The 21,367-nt window shown below is 52.7% G+C and overlaps 7 protein-coding genes across 8 annotated transcripts; 4 read left to right on the forward strand and 3 right to left on the reverse strand.

The window, feature by feature from the left end:
• Positions 1–1,034: 1,034 nt before the first annotated feature.
• Positions 1,035–5,273, forward strand: LOS1_1 (pre-tRNA nuclear export protein). 2 transcript variants are annotated; one of them, XM_066119155.1, is made up of 3 exons: positions 1,035–1,585; positions 1,805–3,347; positions 3,412–5,273. In XM_066119155.1, exons 1-3 carry the CDS (start codon positions 1,574–1,576, stop codon positions 4,926–4,928), a joined length of 3,072 nt encoding a protein of 1,023 aa, XP_065975791.1. In that variant the 5' UTR covers positions 1,035–1,573; the 3' UTR covers positions 4,929–5,273. The 2 variants fall into 2 exon arrangements, with proteins under 2 accessions (XP_065975791.1, XP_007806763.2); XM_007808572.2 differs by having other exon boundaries at positions 1,035–3,347.
• Positions 5,274–6,023: 750 nt separating this feature from the next.
• J3458_007008 (uncharacterized protein) lies at positions 6,024–7,951 on the forward strand. The gene has a single exon (XM_066119156.1). The coding sequence runs from the start codon at positions 6,410–6,412 to the stop codon at positions 7,082–7,084; it is 675 nt and encodes a 224-aa protein (XP_065975792.1). The 5' UTR covers positions 6,024–6,409; the 3' UTR covers positions 7,085–7,951.
• J3458_007009 (uncharacterized protein) lies at positions 6,717–10,559 on the reverse strand. The gene is made up of 3 exons (XM_007808571.2): positions 10,113–10,559; positions 9,802–10,035; positions 6,717–9,660 (listed from the first exon to the last, which is right to left on the reverse strand). The coding sequence occupies exons 1-3, from the start codon at positions 10,292–10,294 to the stop codon at positions 8,703–8,705; spliced, it is 1,374 nt and encodes a 457-aa protein (XP_007806762.2). The 5' UTR covers positions 10,295–10,559; the 3' UTR covers positions 6,717–8,702.
• Positions 10,560–10,969: 410 nt separating this feature from the next.
• On the forward strand, positions 10,970–12,539 carry J3458_007010 (uncharacterized protein; the record flags this gene model as incomplete). The annotated part of the gene is made up of 2 exons (XM_007808570.2): positions 10,970–11,602; positions 11,682–12,539. 2 exons carry the CDS (start codon positions 10,970–10,972, stop codon positions 12,537–12,539), a joined length of 1,491 nt encoding a protein of 496 aa, XP_007806761.2.
• A 1,046-nt stretch (positions 12,540–13,585) lies between these two features.
• On the forward strand, positions 13,586–14,563 carry J3458_007011 (uncharacterized protein; the record flags this gene model as incomplete). Its single annotated transcript, XM_066119157.1, has 1 exon — positions 13,586–14,563. One exon carries the CDS (start codon positions 13,586–13,588, stop codon positions 14,561–14,563), a length of 978 nt encoding a protein of 325 aa, XP_065975793.1.
• Positions 14,564–14,898: 335 nt separating this feature from the next.
• Positions 14,899–15,327, reverse strand: J3458_007012 (uncharacterized protein; the record flags this gene model as incomplete). The annotated part of the gene is made up of 2 exons (XM_066119158.1): positions 14,899–14,919; positions 15,193–15,327. The coding sequence occupies 2 exons, from the start codon at positions 15,325–15,327 to the stop codon at positions 14,899–14,901; spliced, it is 156 nt and encodes a 51-aa protein (XP_065975794.1).
• A 921-nt stretch (positions 15,328–16,248) lies between these two features.
• On the reverse strand, positions 16,249–20,847 carry J3458_007013 (uncharacterized protein; the record flags this gene model as incomplete). The annotated part of the gene is made up of 4 exons (XM_066119159.1): positions 16,249–17,586; positions 17,692–20,391; positions 20,467–20,569; positions 20,654–20,847. 4 exons carry the CDS (start codon positions 20,845–20,847, stop codon positions 16,249–16,251), a joined length of 4,335 nt encoding a protein of 1,444 aa, XP_065975795.1.
• Positions 20,848–21,367: the final 520 nt, after the last annotated feature.

Consider the following 21,367-nt stretch of genomic DNA (forward strand, 5'->3'; position numbering starts at 1 on the left):
TTCCATGATGCGTGCTGCACCCCGAGATACACAAGTTCAAACCAAGCTCCTATATGGCGTGGGTTACTGGTGAGTCTGATGTGCGCGAAGGATGGGCTATCACCGAAAGATGGAGGAAACGTGGACGGCGTCCCAGCTACCATATCCTACCGTGGCGTTGAATAGTGGGAGGCCAAGTTCTCATCACCACAGTACGGTAACCTGGGCCTGTCCGAGGTTGTATCTTCCAGAAGCTTACCTCTTTTGGATTCGAGCTATACCAGCCTTACTATACGCTATCCCCCTTGATGCTTCAACGTCGTCATTCTTCCTACCGATAGCCTGCCACGACATGGTTTCATACAGGACAATATCCGCTGTCGAACGAGTTGATGAGGTAGTCATCACTTGGCGCAGAGGTACCATGCGCATTCTATCGTGAAATTCGGCTCTTGCTTCTACGCGCCACGATTGGCAGCTATGGATTGTATGAATGCAGTCTTGTCCTTGATTGAATCTATCTAAAGTGTTGAAGCCTTTGTACAGGTAGTCTCACACGTCGGAAAGGACACTGTTCAATTGAACAGAGAGGTCGTAGTTGGTAGCTTTGCTGGCTAGCTTCTAATTTGAACCCTCTAGATGAATAGCCCCGACTTGTTGTTTTAAAGGCAAGTCCGATCGATGACTCACGCGTTGACACTCTGCATACGATTGTATTGTCGAGTAAAAGGGGGATGGATGTAGAGGTACGTACGTATTGATGCGTCGATATTGTCGAAGAGTGACCACAGCATAGCAGCTGGCAAAGGGTTAGCATCAATTGTTTTTTTAAATCCTTTTTTCCTCCCTCCTGGATGAGGCTAAACTAACGCATGGTATCTGTTTGTTTGTTGGTTCTTTTTTTTTTTTAAACTCGACGAATCGCGAGGCGTGTACTCATGGCGTATTACGTGACATTATGTTACCTAATGTAGTGCTTGAATGATGCTTGCATAATTATTTATATAAAATAATAATAATAATAACTAATTCAAAAAAATAATCCTTTTATCTTACCCTTATTTTCTTTTTCTAGTCAGTGACCAAGAGAATGGATGTGTTGGTGTTTTATCACTTCATACTGTGCAACGCACGCCAATCTGCCACCTGCTGCACAGTAGCCCTTTTCTACGCACAACACTCCCGTCACACAGATTTGCCCGAACATCTTCCGCTGCCGTTGATGGCAAAAAATTCCCCACATCAGCACGCGAGAACTGCACCGACTTTTGTGCACAGCAGATAAAGCCGCACACATCGACCTCAAGGCCGTCTGGTTACTCTGGAGAGGTGAATCTGGTGATACACCCGTCGTCGGTCTGCGGCTTGTATCCCGGTGCTTCACGTCCGTGCTGGATCAGCCGCCTGACTGCTCCTCACTTGACCCAGGCATCTAGATGACTCCACGGTAGCCTTGTTGTCACCCAACCTCCCTAAGCATGCCGCATGTTGTGTACACAAGGCTGCCCGAATTATAGCAGCGCTCACTCCCTCAAACAAGAAAATCTCCATCGCTCCTGGCCCTTAGAGGCAGGAACTGCGCTCTGCTGCCATCATGGAGGCACAGGTAGGTGGCTGACATGTCTGCCCGCATCGTCACTTTTTGCATCATTGTCCAACCGCCCCGCCACTTGGCCGGTCTGACCTCCGACATCGTCGAGTCTGCTTCCTGCCTGCCTAGGGATGTCGTTTTGTTCGCAATCACTCAAGATTTTCAAAATTTCAGGCTGCTCTTCCTGCGTGATCTTCTTTACTGACCATGAGCTTCTCTTCGAGGTGTCTCCAGGTCGAGAATGCTGTCGAAATCTTATCGAACCCCACATCCAATCAGTCCGTGAAAGAACAGGCCTTTGAATATCTCAATCAACTACGATCCGACCCTCAAGGCTGGCAAGCATGTACGAATCTCTTCTCCAGAGCTCCGCGGTCGTCCGAAGTGGTCCGAATGGTCTGTCTCGAGGTCGTAAACTATGCCGTTCATACCCAGGGACTTGATGCTGAAAGCTTATCGTACTTGAAATATACGCTGCTCCAATACGTCCGCCAGAGCTATGGCCCCGATGCTCAGCAGGAGCCGGACCCAGCGTCACTTCAGAACAAGCTTACGCAAACATTAACCTATCTCTTCGTCTTTCTTTACCAGGATGGATGGCAAAGCTTTCTTGACGACTTTTGGGGGCTGACAGGACTCCCAAGTAATCGGGACAGCGTTAGCGGCGTTCTCTTCTACCTGAGAATCCTGTCCTCGATTCACGACGAAATTGCCGATATGTTGTTGTCTCGACAGAGTAACGATGCCAAGAGAAACACCGAGCTCAAGGATCAGCTGAGAGCCCAAGATGTGCACAAGGTTGCCGAGTCTTGGAAGCAAATTCTCAACAAGTACGGCGACAACGATGCCGTCGTAGAGTTAGTGCTGAAAGTCATTGGCAAGTGGGTAAGCTGGATGGATATCTCTCTCGTCGTGAGCCAAGACATGATCAACCTGCTGCTGCCACTTGTCGGCCGCACCACGAGTGGGGGAGGCGAGGACAAGGTTCGAGATGCAGCCATTGACACTTTGACGGAGATTTGCGGCAAGAAGATGCGCTCGGCCGACAAGATGGAGCTAATTTCATTTCTCAACCTACAAGACATTGTTGGACAGCTCATTGCCAGCGCTCCCTTGAGCACTCACAAGGGAACCTCAAAGTACGATACGGATCTTGCCGAGGCTGTTGCAAAGCTCGTCAACACCGTCACGTCAGACATCGTCAAGGCACTTGACGACAATCATATTGGTGAGGAGTCAAGAGAGAGAGCTAAGCAGCACCTTCATAGCTTCCTCCCATTCCTTCTACGACTCTTCTCGGACGAATACGACGAAGTCTGCTCGACCATCATTCCCGCGCTTACGGACCTCCTTACCTTTCTTCGCAAGCTTGGCCAGTTACCCCAGGACTACTCTAGCATGTTGGCTCCAATTTTGGATGCCATCATTCGGAAAATGCGATACGATGAAACCTCCACATGGGGAAACGAGGACGAGCAAACGGACGAGGCAGAGTTTCAGGAACTGCGGAGGAAGTTACAAAACTTGCAGAAGACTATTGCGGCCATCGACCAGCAGCTGTATATGAACATGCTCAGCAACCTCGTCGCCAGCACTTTCCAGACCTTGGACCAGCGCGGGTCCGAGATGGACTGGAGAGATCTTGATCTAGCACTATACGAGATGTACTTATTCGGAGAGCTAGCGTTGCCAAACCAAGGTCTGGGCACGAAAAATCAGCCATCTACAGAAGCATCTGATAGGCTCGTGGTAATGATGCAAAAGATGGTTGGATCCGGTAAGTTCATGCCTCTTTGCTTTTGCTGAAAACGTGACCCATTCTAATTCTTCCACCCCTTAAGGTATTGCCAACTTCTCTCATCCCGCAATTCTTCTGCAGTACATGGAAATATGTGTCCGCTATTGCATCGTTTTCGAAAGCCACCCAGACTACATTCCACAAGTTTTGGAGAATTTCGTGCGACTGGTTCACCACGATCATGTTCGTATCAAGACCCGATCCTGGTACCTCTTTCATCGTTTCATCAAGCAACTACGCAGCCAGGTTGGAAACGTGGCCGAGACTGTTATTCATTCTATCGGTGATCTTTTGCCCATCAAGGCGGAAGTTCCCGGGGAGGATGCCGATGATGACATGTCATCTGACGAGTCGGACCACTCTGCAGATGCCTTGTTCAATAGCCAGCTGTATCTCTTTGAGGCAATTGGCTGTATCTCTTCAACCCATAGCACCCCGGCTGACAAACAGGCTATGTATGCACGATCGGTCATGGATCCCCTTTTCCAAGACATGGAGGTGCATCTCCCACGAGCCAAGTCTGGCGATGCACAGGCTGTTCTTCAGATTCATCACATTGTGATGGCACTTGGCACGCTTGCGCATGGATTTTCGGACTGGAGTCCTGGATCTGCCGCCACCAGCCACCATCCTCCGCCTGCCAAGGCTGTTTCGGACGAGTTTTCCAGAGCCGCCGAAGCGATTTTGATTGCCCTCAACCAGCTGAACTCATCCGCCGAAATCCGCACAGCTTGCCGATCAGCCTTCTCAAAACTCCTTGGGGTCCTTGGCTCCGCGGTTCTTCCACAGCTTCCCCAGTGGATTGAGGGACTACTCTCGCAGAGTTCATCAAAAGATGAGATGGCCATGTTCCTGCGTTTGCTTGACCAGGTGGTGTTTGGTTTCAAGGCAGAAATTTACGACGTTCTCAATGTTCTGCTGACCCCGTTACTGCAGCGAATTTTTGGTGGGCTATCCGAGCCCATTTCAGGTACTGACGATGAGATACAACTAGCCGAGCTGAGACGCGAGTATCTGTCCTTCCTACAAATTATCCTGAACAATGGTCTAGACGGCGTGCTCATCAGTGAAGCTAACCAGGGCTTCTTTGAGCCAATGATTTCGTCTATAACCGAGTTGGCCAAGACTCTGGATGGCAACATAGGTCCAAGTCGGCTGGCATTTACTCTCATGGCACGAATCTCTGCCATTTGGGGCGGACCGGATGTCGCCACAATCTCACAAAATCCCGTCGCACCAACTGCAAGCCCTGCACCAGCAATTCCCGGCTTCGATCGCTTCATGCTCGATAGATTTCACTCTGTTTGCTGGGAAGTCATGCGCAATCCCAGCTTCCGTCCGGCGCAGGATGCTCAGACAAAGCAGGTGCTGACCGAGATTGCTGGGCTCGAGCAAACCATTTATACCAAGACAGGGGATGTATTTATCCAGGATTTGCAAACCGGGCTATTTCCCACCCTGGGTATCAATGGAGATGAGTTTTTACGATCATTGACGACGTCCACAGATAAGAAGGGGTTCTCGTCATATTTACAAGGTCTTTTGAAGAATAGGCGGTAGAAGAGGAGGGCAAGGGCTGCGGTGCACAGGCCAGAATAGAGAACGCAATATTACTATGCCTACCACCGTCTGTGCAGGTCGATGCGTGGAAGCAGGAGTCACGGATAGTGGAGGAATTCATTGGATGCAAAAGAACACATATCTCATACCACAGGAGTTGGAGGCAAAGCCATAGATTATGACGACAATGCAAAAATACAAAAGACAAAATATACATTATTAGCCTAGTCTGGAACACAGAGCGAGAAATGCCCTGCAGCCAACTCCTTTCAATTCTTTCGATTCCTCGTGCGAATGTAAGTATGTTGCCTCGTGACGGCAATGCCTCGCCAGGTTAATACAGGGTAGCAAATGATTGCACAAAGTTATTCACCTAATTTATTTGTTTCTTTGGATGGATGTCTCAGGCACCCCCGTTCAGGCAGAGGGGTAGGCGTAAGTGAACGTGCAAGCATCAATAAAGCACAACTCCTCCTTTTCTCTACCATACTACTTTTGGATACATACTCTATGTGCTATTGAGGAACACGCATGTCGCCATTCTGATGCTAACAATTTATTCATGATCCATATACTTGTCCCGGAAAAGAGAGGGGGGCGGGGGGGCGGGTATCAAACTTGTGCAGAAGCTCGAAGGAACGGCTTCTGCATCTCTTTGCCCAGCAGTCATGGCTGAAATCGAGAAAGAGGATCCCCTCCCCGGTCCAGACTGGCTTGTCTCGACTCTACTCTATCCAATGCCCAGTAAGTTGCCGTCGCGCGCTCCAATGCTTGCCCCCAAAGCTTTTTTGTCCCACACATGAAACGGGCAGCAGAATCCTTACCACCTAGCTAGTATTGCGAGGGACAGAAGATGGTTCGGTGACGATGATGTCAATTTCCCTAGCCATATATAGTCTTGGGCGATGGTCCGAGGTCGTGGGTATCGGCACGGTCTGCCTCACCGTGGAAAATTCACTCACAACCAAAGGGCCAGGGTCTCACGGTATCCTACGGCTACGCAATGTCCTTCATGTGCCAGCGGGTGGCGTCAATGTCATTGGCGACGTCATTTCGGACGACTTCTACCTCCAAGTCTGTGCGCCTACTGCAAAAGTTGCCGCTCAGCTTATCAGTCGAAAAAAGGGCAAAAACAGCTGCTCTTCTCAACTCTCTAGGTCTGGGGACGCGTCCTACATGTACTTTGTAAAACTCAGTGGTTACATCGTTGGCCCTCGAGCAGGGCCACCCCGGCTCATGTCGCATTCGGCAATGATGTTGGAGAATCGAGATGCGCGACGACTGGCCCTTAGGTGAACAGGAGAGGTATCTTGAGTGCAAATACCGGCAAGAAAGGGCCTCCATCTCAACGCCCGATAGTCGGTCCTTGGGCGGCGAAAAGTCCAATACCAGCAAGATAGATTCGACACGGGAAACACTTGTACGGCACAGGGAGAGACGACAGGCTGCGAATCTCTATTTCCCTCCCAAAGAGCTCGAATATGTCAACAATGACTGGGCCGACTCTGCGTCATTCATGGAGAACCTCTGCTTCAATCACTACATGGAGGATGATTGACTCAGGTATTGCTTCCAAGTTTGCTGATTTGTATCACCAAGATGACGAAGACTGGCAGGCCTGTGAGGACCACTGCAAGCCCCCTGCTGTTGACCGTCTTTTTACCAAACGACAACTGTACTACATTAACCGTGACCGTGGGAACTCGTCTCTGTTCATGTCCCACATGGATCTTGACCTTGACAACGAAGACAATGGTATCGAAGCACAGGCCCTGGCGGAGGACATTTGTTTCGAGAGTGACGGCGACGATGACGATGACGCGTATTATCTCGATGAATATGGTATACGCAAGGATGAGTTAGAGGAGCACATGGACGGACACGAGCTTGTAGATCCTGAAATACTAGCGAGCCGCAGTCGAGATCAGATGCTGGGCTACCTCAACGTGGGCACTTATGTCACGGGGCCAAGAAAGCTGGCCGAGCACCTCTTGTCAGAGGAGGAGCTGAATTTCGTGAACCAGACGTACGGCGATTCTATGTCCTTCATGACCTGCTTCGATCTCAAAATTTACGAGGAAGAGGACTGGCTAGAAGCCAAATCTATCGTTGCCGCCGTGGTGCGCAGGATGAGTATAGAGGAGCTAAGGAACTAGATCCTATTGGCTCAATCCCTCTTTGTCGCAGGCTCACGCCCCCTGGACACAATGAGCCGTCCCGATTGGCATTCATTCAAATGTCAACTGGTCTGGTATTTGCCGTGCGCTTTAGAATTTCCCTTCACGTCACTCGGTATACCGTCACCGCCGCGCACTCATTCACCCACCACCGAGTCTCAAAGGTGGGCTCCAACCCACATGGCAGCCTCAAGGCCAACTTCTGCTCTATCAAACTCGAGAATTCATCAAAGTCAAAAGACAGGATGACAATGGCGCAGCTCGTACGGATCGGCCTCGACGTCGGAATATCCTCGCTTCTACTACTGAGATTGAGCTCACTGGAGTGTCAGGGAGGCTGGGGTGACAAAACACCAGCAGGACTTGAAAGTGTCCAATGTTGGGCACGTAGGGCCATATGGCGCCGGTTCCGGGCAGGGAGAGGCCGTGGTCATCGACGAGTACAAGCAAGGTGTCGTTTGTAGCGCCGTGTGTGTTTTCCTATGATGTCAAATGTCGATGTGGCTTAGTCCGTTGAGGTGGTTGGACAAGTCTCGGAGCTGGCCTTTTGAGTATTCTTCACATCCGTGTGCTGCAACCATGGGACGTGTGATGAGCTTGTCAGGTGAGTGAGGAAGACTTGCGTGTCGTCCTCAATTGCCGTCTTGGGCACATTGTCAATGTAGCCCTCGAGGGCTAGCGCGGATATAGTCTTTCACAAGAGCGACAAGGGGAAAATTTACATATGCCAGGCCCAGCGGGATGAGGGTGACAACAGAGGCTGTGATTACAGCCGCGAGCTGTAGGAGGCAGCTGCTGTGCTTGTGTGTCCTCCTCGCCCTTCGCCTGGCTTGGAGTGCATATCACCAGGGCCGTTCGAAATCATCTTCAACTTCGAGGGGTATGATTGTCCACAAGATCCATTTACAATGTTTGTCTGGACTTGCGAGGCTCACGGCTCTGCTTGAAAGTTGGGCCTTCTCGTCTCTTTGCGCTCGGCAGCCCAGACTGCTGGATCCATGCTTCGCGTTCAGAAACTGGTCATGCTCTACTTTGCTCGATGTGAAGTGCCATGGTTTTCACGAGAGACAAATCAAAGACATTTGCCTGGTATGTGGGCACAGGGCCGCAAGCATAATGTTTGAGACAACTTCAACCTTAATGCCTCTACATACCTATCTGCTGTTACGTGCGTCTTGGCGGGGGTGTACTCCGTAAGGAATAGTCTTTGAATTCATTGCCCTAAAAGCCCTGTTTATTGACCTGCTTATAACGAGAAATGACATCTTTCACAGATTGGGTCCCCCAGCAGGGAGGCAGGGAGGCAGCCAAAAACTGCTCTACTCCGTACTCCGTACATATGTCCAGTTCAGGATCAAGTACACACGTATTCCCACAGACTGATATTGTTAGGTGAGGAAAAGGGCACATGGGCCAGGGACTACGGGATTCTTTTCCTCCACATTGCCATCGGGTTCAGCGCGCTCGCTCACCCTTCTCTTGGTGAGTTTCTGGGCGAGCCTCCAATCCAATCCCTTTGCAACAGCTTGATAAAAGGCCCGGTTTGTGTGGAGTGCTCCATGCGGTGGTATGTAATGGTTGGCTGTGGCGTTGGGATCTAGCTAAATCTATCTATGAACTTCATCACCTTTCTCCCCGTTGCACTCCTCTCAAACCCATCCAAGTTTTCAACACGGACGATTCCGAAACGGTGCTTATTTGACGCGTACACGTTGAAGAAGTGTCGTATCCTGTCATCGAGACGCGCCTCCCCTGCCGCTGACGAGCAAAGCAGACGAACCTCAAGTCCCGCCTCTTGGGACGACTGCATCTTGTACAAAACGACCTGCCACTGAAGCACGCCATACTCTTCCTGGTTCAAAACGGCGGCCAAGTCTTCGAATTCGAAGCATATACCGTCCCACGTGAAGCCAAAGCGACCATCGCGGCCTTCAAGGCGAAGGATCCTGAGGTGTGGCCAGTCCGCTTCCGACACCACGGCGCGTGCGCACTCAGGGAGCGCGTGAAGAGACCCAACGTCGCCCGTCATGTACCTCACGAGAGGATTGCGCAGCCGGCACAACGAGGTCTGGACAATGATGCCCGTCTCACCATCCGGGAGCTCGTCTGTGTCTGCCGGATCCTCGGCGCAAGATGCCGGCAAGATCTCGACCAGCATGTGTCTTGTGTCGTAGATAAAGTCGACGGTACTTGTCGTCGCCTCTTGACCGGTTATGTCTGGGTTGCTGACGGCCCAAGGACCGGCTTCCGCGCTGCCCAGGACGGAGCCGATCTTGACACGATTCCCCAGCGTCTCCCTGATATGCAGCCGCTGAGCGGCGGAGAGGACCTCGGACGTGTAGATGATCTTGTCTAGTCTGACATGTTGTCGCTTCTCCGGAGAAAGGGTCGATATGTGATGCACTACCTGGATGATCTGACTCCCATCACCGGCCAGCACGTTGACGTGGTAGCTCATCAGGAGCCGAACGACGGCGGCTGGGGACATGAAATTGCCCCCTGCCAGTGCGGTTGCGCCGGCGTTTTCACAAACTTCTAGCATGAGATCCAAGGATCTGAGACGGACAGTGTTAGCCCTTTGATAGTTCTGATAGTTCTTCTTTCCACCCGCGGAATTCTCGGCTCTATGAGGCTGTCACTGGGGGGGGAGAGAGGGAGCGCAATCGCTTATCGAGTCCCCCAAGGGCATGATTTACCGGTACAAGTCGCCTGCGCAGTGAGTCGATAGAACCCAGTCGCTGGGGTCGATTACTCCTGTTGCCCTGAGGAATCGGCCAAACGTGGCTCTGTGTCTCCGGTTTTCAGCGACATCAGTCGCGAAGAAGAGTGGTGTGCCTCCATGCCCGCCACCGGTAATGCTGGTGTAAACGCCCTGGCGGTAGGTGTTCTTGGGATCGACATCATTGACCAGCCGCTGAATCACCTCGTACCTGGATTATTCACGGCCGAGCCGGATGCAGCACGTTAGCATGGCGCAAGCGTTACGGGTCTCGCTTCTACAACGTACAGGTCCTTCTTACAAATCAGCTTTTGCGTCTTCAGAAGAGCCTCGTCACCCCGGCTGGATTTGGAGTCTCGTAGCTGTGCAACCGTTGCCGGGTCAGGGGGGTATGTGATGGTTCTCTCGTAGAATGGGTGAGACCTGGCTACAGCCATTACCTGTTCCAAAGTATACGCGTCGGGTGCCATGGCTGTGAGAATGGCGAGGCGGAAGAAGAGAGATTTGGTCCGAGCCCAGGAATAATCACCTAGTGGGACTGTGATTGTGTCATGTCACTTGCTGGGCGTTTCTCATCCTTCCATCAGCTGAAGAGCATCGGGATGGTCTCGTCTCTTCCTCCCCACTTGGATGCAAGTTCACCAAAATGCAAGACGGCGTGCTCCATAGAAGAAGCATTGGTTTATACAATTTCATGCCGGTGACCCCTTCCACTGAGTGAGCGGAAGGAAACTGGTTGGGCTGACGTATCACATGTGATGGTGCGGAACAAATCTGCAAGCTTAAACGAGGAGCGACGTCGGAAGGTAACTGGCGTGCATGTCGACATTAGTGGATTTATGCAATTATGTACAAAGATAGGTACGTACATACTACTCCGTACTGCCCACTCCATACTTTCTTTGGAGGGTCCTACGAGGCTTGTTGACCGGGGATCCATGTCGACGTGCCTCCACAATTGCTGTCAGGCTTTGTTCTCGAGCTGTGATGCCGATCCCGTTGTCGAGTATAAGAACAGGTCAAGCGAGATGGCTAGGCTTGCCGTCTGGGCCAGTTTTTCTGGTCGTGATAGGTTTCGGTGATACTTCACACGCTTTGTGCTGGCTCAAGCCTCCAGTTTCAACCGCAGCTCCAACCGACCAGAAATGGAGACTCCGGCCATTCCATTCCTTCAACAGGTTCACATTGGGCTTGGTCCCAATGGCTACGAGCCCGTGGCCTCTGCTGTAGCCGCAGACGGGACTGCTGCCTGCGCGAGGCAGTACGGCCAGCTGATGGACAATCTCTTGCGGCTCTGCCCCGGGCATGTGTGGCCCAAGGATTCCTACAAAGCCAACTGCCCGAGTCCCATCCTCGTCAACCAGCGCCATCAAGGCCATCTAGAGAGCCTTCACGAGGCCTTGACCAGCGCCGTCACCGACATTGTGCAGAGGTGGTGGTCTGACAAGGAAGCCAATTTCCCGCAGCGGATGCCGCTCGCAAAGGACGAGGAAGAGCTGCTGCGATGGCTCGACGACCAGGTTTCTCGGGGCAAGGCGACGCCATTCCCGTCCTGTCGCGGGTCTTGGAGACCAGACTTTCTCATCAAAGACAACCGGCCAGTGTCCCGTGAGGCGGCGGCTAATGGTGAGCCCGGTGAGGGCGAGGTCTTTTGCATAACCGAAATCAACGCCCGGTTTTCCTTTAACGGCTTCATGCATGAGGCTCTGGGCCAAGAGGCACTCGACGACATGGGCCTACGCCAACTTGGCTTGGCCAGCGCAACAGATTCAGCCCAGGTGAGTAAGAGGTGTTGGGTTGACATGCCTCCACTCCCCACTGTGCTGCAGGGACTAATGCATGCGTGTTCATATGCAGCTCTTGGACGGGTTGATGCAGCTATTCCAGCCGGGGCTGCCTTTGCATCTGCTCCGGGGTGAGGAGCTGGGCATGGACATACACATGTTTGTAAACGTCATGCGGCGGCGGCGCCCTGGGTTATCAATGCGCCCAATCACGCCGGCAGACCTCAGACTGGTGCCCGATCCCGAGGGCGAGACTGGCTTCAAGCTCTGCTGCGTCGTTGGCAACACCGACGAATCGGCAACCGCATCGTGGACTACGGAAGCCGGCGAGCTGGTCGAGGAGATTCACCAGCTGGGGCTGGAGCTGCACCAGCGGGAGCTGGCGGGCCTGGAACCAGAGATGCTGCGGCAAATTAGCCTCCGCTGCTTCAATGACATGCGGACGGTGCTGCTAGTCCACGACAAGAGGATGCTCGGCGTGGTCAAGCAGGAGCTCGACAATCTTGTAAGCCGGGGCGTCCTTAGCCCGGTACAGGCCCGGGTTCTCGACGCTGGCATCGCGGACACCACGATCCCCGGGTCGCGGGAGATGAACGAGCTGCTCAGGCTGGCCCAGCAGGACCCCGACTCGAGGAAACAATATCTGCTCAAGCCCGTGCGAGGCGGCAAGGGAGCTGGCATCGTGTTCGGCAATGAGATGAAGCCGCGTGAATGGGTTGCCGCGCTCGAGCGCCTGCAGAGCCCCGTTCTCGTCCCAGGGGTGTCTTGCGTCGTGCAGCGCCGCATCAACCCCCGGCTATATGACGTGGTAGTAAAGGCCTCTGGCAGTAGGGCCCAGTATCCCTTGGTGGGCACATATCACGTCGTTCACGGCAAACTACTCGGTCTCAGGCGTGTGGCGGACCGGGCCCGATCGAATTTGCGCCATTAGCACCGGAGGCGCCTGGATGTGTTCGGTTATTCGACAGGGTTCAAGCAAAGATTTATAAAACGGCGTTTTTCTCATTGGTTTCTGCATCTTGCTGAATCCGTTCTTACTGGAAGCCGTGGATAGCCTTCCGTTTCCATGTACGGAGTGCGCCGCAGGTTGAATTGAACAGATGGCCACTTGTCAAGTGGACGCCTTGAGAGCCTGATCGTTTCGAAAGCTGATTGTCATTCATCAGAAAGGCCTTGTTCCGCTGACCCGTTGAAGAGATTCGGAGCAGCTTGGCAGAGATGCATCTTTATGTCGGCATCACCAACGTTGTTGTCACACTGCATTGAGAACACAATCCACTACTTGGCGTCGGCAATCCCAAAAACCTTGGGAAAAAATACCGATGTGCTCTATTCAATAAAACTTGAGCTGCCAATGTATTTTCATTCACCACATGGCGCTATGGGGTGGAGGAAAGGAAAAGAAATATCATGTGTGACGAGTCTCGCACATGATGCTTCTTTATTCATTTTTATTTTCCTCGCTGATGCACATGCTAAAAAAGAAACCCTGTAACAAATTGCTTAATAAACCCGCTAGCCTATCCTATTCCATACTCATGCTTCAAAGTGACAAAAGAAAAGCTCACCCTTTTGTTCCTACTATGCATTCTTTGCGGCCGCGGACTCTCCGGGAACCTAGTCTATCGCACGACATAGGACCACCTCGGCTGAGCCCAAGATGCAATGACGGCATAAGGTGAGCTGAAGAGTGGATTCACACGGGTCAGTCTGGCTTATGGCAAGTTGTATACTTCACGAGGGATGCGAGGAAGCCGAGTACCCTTTTTTTTCTTTCGACACCCGACGGTGTTTGCTGGCCGGTCTAGAAGACGGCATCGAGGAAAGGGAAATAGTTGATAATGGACTAAAGACGTTGACCACTCTTCACAACATGGCCCTCTCCCGCATCTCTCCTTGGCTCCCATCTTGCAGGTTCCTGATTTGACTCTTGACATTTGATGCCGGGCAGACATACGTGCGGCGCCCTCATACACCATGCGCCAACAGCTTATACGCGGCGTCACGATGCGCCCCCTCCGTCCCAGCACCAGCCTCCAACATGAAGCCATCACTCCCTCCCTCGGGCCAGCACGAAGACCAAGAGCCCAAGCATCACACAACTCGCACGACCACCGCTCCCTAGCCGCGGCGTCCTCCTCCTCGCCGGTCCCTCACCTCCGCGCGCCGAATCTCCTCCACGCCCGCCAGCCCAGCCACGTCGACGTCGTCGCTCACCACCTCCAAAGCCAGGGCATCCTCAAAGTCACGCTCGACTTCCCCGACCCAGAAAGCAGATACCTCGAGCACCTCATCGCCAGTCTCCACCAGCACCACGGCCACAGGCTGCCCGTCTCCCACAGCGCCAGCCGCGGCTGGTTCTGGGACGTGCGCCCAGCCGCGTCCGACTTCCAGACGCGCAACCACCAAGCCCGCTCCGAGACCATGGCCGAGTTCCCCTGGCACACGGACTGCAGCTACGAGGATCCCACGCCGCGCCTCTTCGCCCTCCAGATCCTCCGCCACGACCACCTCGGCGGCGGCACCCTCTCCGTCGCAAACGTCGACCAGCTCCTCCGCCACCTCTCCCCGCGCACGAGGCTGGCCCTCGCAAGGGACGAGTTCGAAATTGCCGTCCCAAAAGAGTTTTCCAAGAGCCCCGAGAGGACGAGCATCACGGGCCGGCTGCTCTCCACGAGCCGCGGCCGCGGCGCCCTGCGCTTCAGGCGCGACATCCTCGCGCCGCTGACGCCCGCCGCCGCCGCCGCCCTCGACGAGCTCAACGCCGCCTTGGAGATGGTACACGTCCTGGCTCCCCAGGCGATGCTTCACCTCCCGGCGTCCGACTTGCCGAGCGGCTCCGTCATACTCGTCGACAACTTCAGGTGGCTCCATGCCAGGACCGACATCAGGGACCAGGCGCGCCACCTGCGCCGCGTCCGATGGGACGCCGTGCCCTTTGGAGAAAAGCCTTGAACTTGCTTGTCTTGCTGCTTGTGAGCTTGCGTGAAAAAAACCTCCACCAATCCATCCAAGTGAGCAAGCAAAAATATATATATATATATATATATATATATATATATACCAAGAGCTGATTATCCCCCGACTACTCCGTACTCCGTACAGCAAAATGCCGGTCTTATGCATGATTAATCCGCCCTTCTCTACCTGCCCACCCGCCCGCCCGCCGCTTCGCCCACACCTTCCCCGTCCCAGCTGAACCCGCATCGCTCAGCTGCACGCCCAATCCGAAAGACACGATTCTCCGAATCAAGCAATAGAAATAATAAAACAAGACAAGAATAATATTTTTACACATCTAACCTTTTGTCCTGTGCCCACCAACCAAGTGAATTAGCTTATACCGCTTTTCGCAGAAGGTCTCGTCAGGTTTTTGGGGAAAAAAAAAAGAAAAGAAAAGAAACTACTAATAATAATAATAAACAAAACGGGGACGGGAGTAGAAAAGGCGGTCCGAGTGCCGCTTTTGCCGTGCCATTACTCGTACAATCTATAGCACTACTGGTTCTATAGCAAGGGGTCGAGGGGTCGTCCGCCCGAGGGGGAAGGGGGGGAAGGGGGGGAAGAGGGGGGAAATCACATACCTCGTAGGTCTGGTATAAAGGTGCCGCGTCGTTTCCTTCTGTCGCTCCATGTTTTTTCTTCCCTTCCCAACCCATGATGAGAAAGTCTGCTACCGCGCAATTATACACACGACTCAGCAAATCATCGGCGTCCATGCCGTAGTCCACTAGTGTGGATTCGGACCCGCGGGCCGACCCGACGCCGACCCGACGCTAAACCTCGCCAAAGGAAACAAACATAAAGGGCAGACGGAACCTTTCACTTTGAACCAATTTCCATTCAGGTCACGACGGGACGGAGAAATATGGCATGACATATCGCATTATATAAAATCGCTCAAGACAACTTGTCCGGCATTCATGTCTCTGAAAACAAAAAGCATAGGTAGTGCCAATAGAGACATGTAAGGCGCAACATTGTCATGTCACTTCCTTAACCACTACTTCCCCATCCCAACTTCGCTATTCATGAGGTACACATCAGCCCAGTTATTGAAAAAAAGAAGCAAAAAACACTGGCTTCAGAAGCCCCTGACGCGCATTACAAATGCCTGGTAGGGAGGACATAGGTGATCCAATTCGCAGAAAAAGCATTCCAAAAGTTGCAAACGCCGGTGCCAGTTGCCACTTGGAAGAGAGTCTCGAGACTCTTTCATGGCAAAGTAATCCAGCCACTCCACTCCACTCCCCCATCCATCCGTTCCCTTCCCTCTTCCCAAGAAAACAACACAACATCAAAAATAGTAGTAAAAACAAAAAAGTTTCCTTTTTGTCGCCAAATCACTCCAGAGTGCCTGCGTCCATATGCGTGCCGGTATCATCAGTCGGGTATATATCCTGAACGCTCAAGTGTCCCAAGCGACACGAGCCCACGTAGAAAAAACTAGAAACAGGAGAAACAGAAAAATAAACACAAAGCACAAAGCAGTTGCATCTTGTGCTTTGACCACATCAGAGTAGGAACACGGATTACTTTGGCTCTTTTGCGTCGCCAACATTCACAATACTGCCTCGGTCGCTTGCGCATTAACCTGCCCCATGGTCGATTCCATCAATCATGGATCGATCAATGGACCATCAGGTGCTCATTGAGTACATGCTCATATCAAGCTGGAATGGTTTCGAAAAGTCGTCATCAATGTCCTCCCAGTCTGGCGGGGCCCTTGAAGGGGGATCCAATACTAACGTCGGGTCAAGGCCGCTCAAATCACCTTCCAAAGACGCATTGTCAAGGTCCAGGAGTAGGTCCGGGTCAAATGTTTGCCACGTCATATCAATCTCAAGCGCCGCCCCTTCCGAAATGTCGCTGTTTGGCTCGCTCGAGCCGCTATCCTTGCTGGACTCGGGCGTGTCCTTTGGAGTCAAAGAGCGGTACAAGTTGGCGTCGCTGATTATATTGGGAAGTCCGTTTTCAAAACCGAGGTTGCTTAGCAAGGCCTGAGGATCGATGGTGCAACCGGCCCAGGCACTCGGCGTGGGCTGCTTGGATCCCGCGGCATCCGATTTTGACTTGCCATCCGCACTCTTGCTCAATGCACTTCCGGTCCTCTTCATAGCATTATCCTGTGATATTGGCGTTCCTGCAACATTCTTGGGTGTCTGGCCCTGCTTCGATGTTGATAGGCTCATCGCAGTTGCACCGTCAGCTGGTTTTTGATTCTTCTTGGGACTGCCATCAGGTTCCAAGCCAAGAGCAAGCGCCAGATTTTCCTTGACAAACTTGACGGGGTCTTCCCTGGGTTTGGTATGCTCCTCTTCAACGTGTTGCTGCAACGCTTGTTCGCTTGGGAAGCCGAACGAGGCCGTTTCGCATTCTGGCTCTTTGCAGAGGAACACTGGCTTGGGAGGCTCTGAGCGTCGTATTTCTGGCGAAGCATTCTTAGCTGTCTTTGGTGAAGGGGTCGCGCCTTGTGGCGTCTGTCCCGGCTGCTGGCCAGAAACTTTCTGCTTCTTGCGAGAAGCTGGCAGCTGAAGATTCATAACATCCTTGGGCTTGCCAAGATAGCTAGGGTTTCCATGGGGTGACGAGGCTCCGAAGGAGAAAGGAGGTTGCGTAGCTGTCGGCGCGGGAGGCACTGAGGCGCCACCTTTGCTGGCAGACTTTTGCTGGTTCTTGAGTGCCTGCGCATTCTTTTCCAGATTGGCCGCGTTCAGGGGTGCAGGTTGAGACTGCTGGTTTTGTTGCTGGGCCTGCTGCTGTGACTGCGCAATTTGATTCTGACTAGCTCCTTGGCCTTGTGGTGCTTGTTGGCCCGGCTTCATCATTCCTCTACCGTACATGCTGGCTGCTAGGTCCTTGGCCATGCTTTCCAACATAGCCCGGGCTTGATCAATTTCTGCAGAATTGATGCTAAACTTGTCTTTCAAAACTTTCATCGTCTCGCCGTCAGAGAATTGCTTCATGATACGCAGTCGCTACAAATCGCGGGTTAGTTTTATGTGCACAAATTCGGCAACAAAATAGTTTGGCCAACACAAGCCCATAGTGCCGAAATGAGGAGTACGCTTTCGGCTACTTACAGTTCGGAAAAACATCTTGGCTCGGGCATCGTCCCTGGTGATCGAGTACCATTTGGTGAGCCCCCGGCTAACCTTATTCATATCTTGGGCAATACGCTGGAGTTTGGTCCCCGTTTCGCCGAGCTCTCGCGGGATCATTGAGATTTCAGGCATAGATTCTTGACTGAATTGGCGCTGCTCCTCTTGGCTGATGGTCCGAAGTCGGGCAAGGGCGTCGGCAGTAGGTTGCGAACCCACGTTTGCACCCTGCGTCTGGCCGGTCAACTGGAATTTCATGAATTGCTCATATCTGGCCCGTTGTTCAGGACTAAGTCCTGCGATTTGCTGTGGATTGAGCGTAGGCAGCGACTTCGGCATCGACTGATTAGGCTGTGAAATAGGCCGAGTGGGTGCAGGAGTGCTTGTGTTGGATGTCGTTGTTGTATCTGCGGCATCATCGGTACTAGGTCGCTTGAGGCTCTTGGGGGTGGGTTGAGTTTGGCTGTTGATCCGTGCTTGGGCATTCGCCACTTGGCCTTGCTGTCTCTGCCCGGTAGGCTGCATAGAGGCCATTTGGGCCATAGTCGCAGGACTGGGTTGAGTCTGCGATTGAGGGGTCCTGTTCGGCGGCTGTGGTGTTTGCTGCACTGGCACCGGAACAGCACCCAGTCGGTTTTGTGCACCACCAGCTTGCTGCTGTGCTTGGTTCGGCGTCTGGTTAGGAGTCTGACCTTGCGGCTGCTGATTTCTCATCTGTTGGGCTTGTTGTTGTTGTTGTTGCTGCTGCTGCTGGAGGAAAGTCTGTCTTTTCAGATGCAAAACCATTGCTCGTAGCTGTTCGTCTGGCATATGGCTGAAATTGGATCGCTGATTTCGTACTTGCATGAGCTCCTGTGGCGTTACCTGGAGAACATGGTGAGGCAAACTCGCATTTCCAACTATCCGCTGCATGCCCATTTGTTGTTGGTTGGGCATCTGCCCTACAGCGTTTGACATCGTTGCGGCATTTACGTTCGGGTTTTGGCCAGCTTGCTGTTGCATCGATGCTCGTCGTTGCATGAGAATCTGGAACTGTCTCTGTTGAAGCGCACCCAGCTGGTTACGAGTTGTCGAGGCCAAGGTGTTGTTCTGATTGAGCCAGATCTTCAAGTCTCGCCACTTCTTTACCTCCATGGGCAGCTGTCCGACGATGTTCTGAACCTGTGGGGGAAGGTCCATGGCGTCCATCATCGCATGAGCCTGATTATTTTGGATTGGAATCCGCGGCATCTGCATCTGTTGTTGTGGCTGTTGCGGTTGGTTGACGGGCAGGCCTCCATTAGGCTGTTGCAGGTTCTGAGCTCCTTGCACAGCACCCATGTTCAAGTTCATTTGCCCAGCAAACTGGTTTTGTGGTCGATGCTGCTGGTTCATTTGCCCAGCAGTCATAGTCATCTGTTCCTGTCGTTGGCTCTGCCACTGCCTAAGGACTTCGTTTAGCTTGTCAGGAGGAAGGCCTTGGATTGCCTGCCGTTGTTCTGGAGACATGTTGGCCAGCATGTTGTTAAAAGCTTGATTGTTGGGTCTCTGTGTACCTTGGTTGAAACGCTGGTCACCGAATGGAACATTACCTTGGCCCATGCCTTGACCACCCATGGGGTTCATCCCGCCTGGCGGGCGAGATACTGGCGTGTTCAAAGTGTTCATTGCCGGACTCTGAGAAGGAGGCATGCCACCAGTCATACCGTTTTGGGGGTTCTGTTGTTGCTGCATCTTCATCTGTAACTGATTTTGAGACTGTTGGGCGGCCTGGTTCATCTTCATCTGTTGAAGATTGACAGCGCCCTGCGGTGGTTGTTGCTGCTGGCCCTGGCGAGGTGTTTGATTCTGTCCTTGGACAACCGGCATATTTTGGTTACCAGGCTGAGGGGTGGCATGTTGGGCGCCTCCTGTGCTAGCTGGTACAACCATCTGGCCAGCCTGCTGGGCCATGAGTCCAGTCATCTGCTGGTCCTTGATGCTCTCCATGTTCGGGGTGAATTGGGAAAAATCATTAGGCTGTCCGGCATTCATCATATTCTGCCGTTGCTGGAAGGATTGCTGGCTGTGTTGTTGCTGCATCATGGCTGCTGTAGCTGCCTGTGCGCCGTTCTGGTTCTGTGCTCCAGCCTGTTGCTGCGCCTGTAGGCGATTCATGTTATTTTTCAACACCTGGAATGCCTGATTCTGGAAGAACAAAACCACAGGGTCCTTCCCTTGGGCCTGGAACTCTGCTAGCTGTTGAGGGGACAGCCTCTGCTGTAAGCTCATTCGCGTAGACGCCTTTTGCTGGTCAGACGCCTGGGCCATCATCTTGGCTGCAAGATCCATAACCTTGGCCCTATCCGACTGGGCGAGTCGTGACATGTCGTTGGGAAACTGCTGTGGCTGCCGATTCTGCATCGCCATGGCTTGCTGGGTCGGACCCATAGCCCTGCCCATACCTATCTGCTGTTGCTGAAGCTGAGAGTGCTGTTGCGTCTGTTGAGGCAACTGTCCGGGTGGCACCTGGTGCTGAAGATGTTGAAAACCCTGTTGAACCTGGCCCAAACCACGGCCCATCTGGGCCGCTTGCATATTCATCATGGCCTGTGCCTGAGCTTGTGCATTGGCATTTAGATTGTTTTGGATGTTGGGCTCGTTTGCCTGTCGCTTTTTGAAGAACTCTAGTGTCTTATTCGCCATATTCTGATCATATGCCTCCTGAAGCGCGGTTGTTAGTCGGCGGACGTCTCGAGTCAAAGCAGTAACGAGGCGTTTAAAGCCCTTGGCACAAACCTTGCTGGGTGATTCCATAAACACTTTACGCTCAAAATCGCAGCCTACTTCCGCGGCTCGCACGTGGTCCAAATTAGAGATTCCTAACGCAATATTTGAGATGCTAGAAAAGTTGTTAATTTCCTGTTCGCCGCAGGCTTGACGATATTTGGGCAGCCACGTGAATTCAAGAAAGTTGGGCACCTACAGGTCCATAGTCTTCCCCATGCGGTCGTTCAGGCTAACGTTGCCCTGCCAGGTTAACCCATTTGGTGGTTGTGAGTGTTGAAGGAGCTTTTGATACACCAGTTGCTGCATCTGGTGAGAATTAGCAGGCGGCCGTCGCAGCTGCTGGGGCATCATCTGGCCTGCCCCAGCCATTTGCTGCATGTTGGCGGCCATGGCCGCTTAAACTGCAGTTGGCACGACCCCAGGAAGATGTTCTCGCTTAATAACCGAAACCGACGCCTAGTATAATGGTAATGGAGTTGCGTAGTTGCTTTTGTTGCCGCACGCCTAGGTGCTCCGGGAGTTGGAGAACGGAAGCCGAGGAGACCCTGCTTGAAGCACGCCTACGTGACAAGACGAGTGAAACGCTGGGTTGGGGTGGAAACTAGAAAAGTCAAGTTGCAACAAGACCAATAGTAAGACGATATGATGAAGTATATGATCAAAAAAAGAAAACCTATGCCATTACACAATGGCAGATTCGGCAAGCGTGGGGTACCGTGGGACAGAAAGATTCGTGTTGCACGGGCACAGCGAGGGAAAAACGGCTCGGGGCTCCAATGTCTTGTTGCCAGACGAAAATATATACGGCGGCCAAGGTGCTCGCTGCTCGTAAATGAAAGCGTGGAAAAGGCACTCGAGTGCGAGTGACGAGGTATTTGTTTACACCTCCGCTGAGAAGGCGAGGACGGTG

Source organism: Metarhizium acridum, assembly GCF_019434415.1.
Source record: "Metarhizium acridum strain ARSEF 324 chromosome Unknown scaffold_72, whole genome shotgun sequence".
Lineage (NCBI taxonomy): Eukaryota > Fungi > Ascomycota > Sordariomycetes > Hypocreales > Clavicipitaceae > Metarhizium > Metarhizium acridum.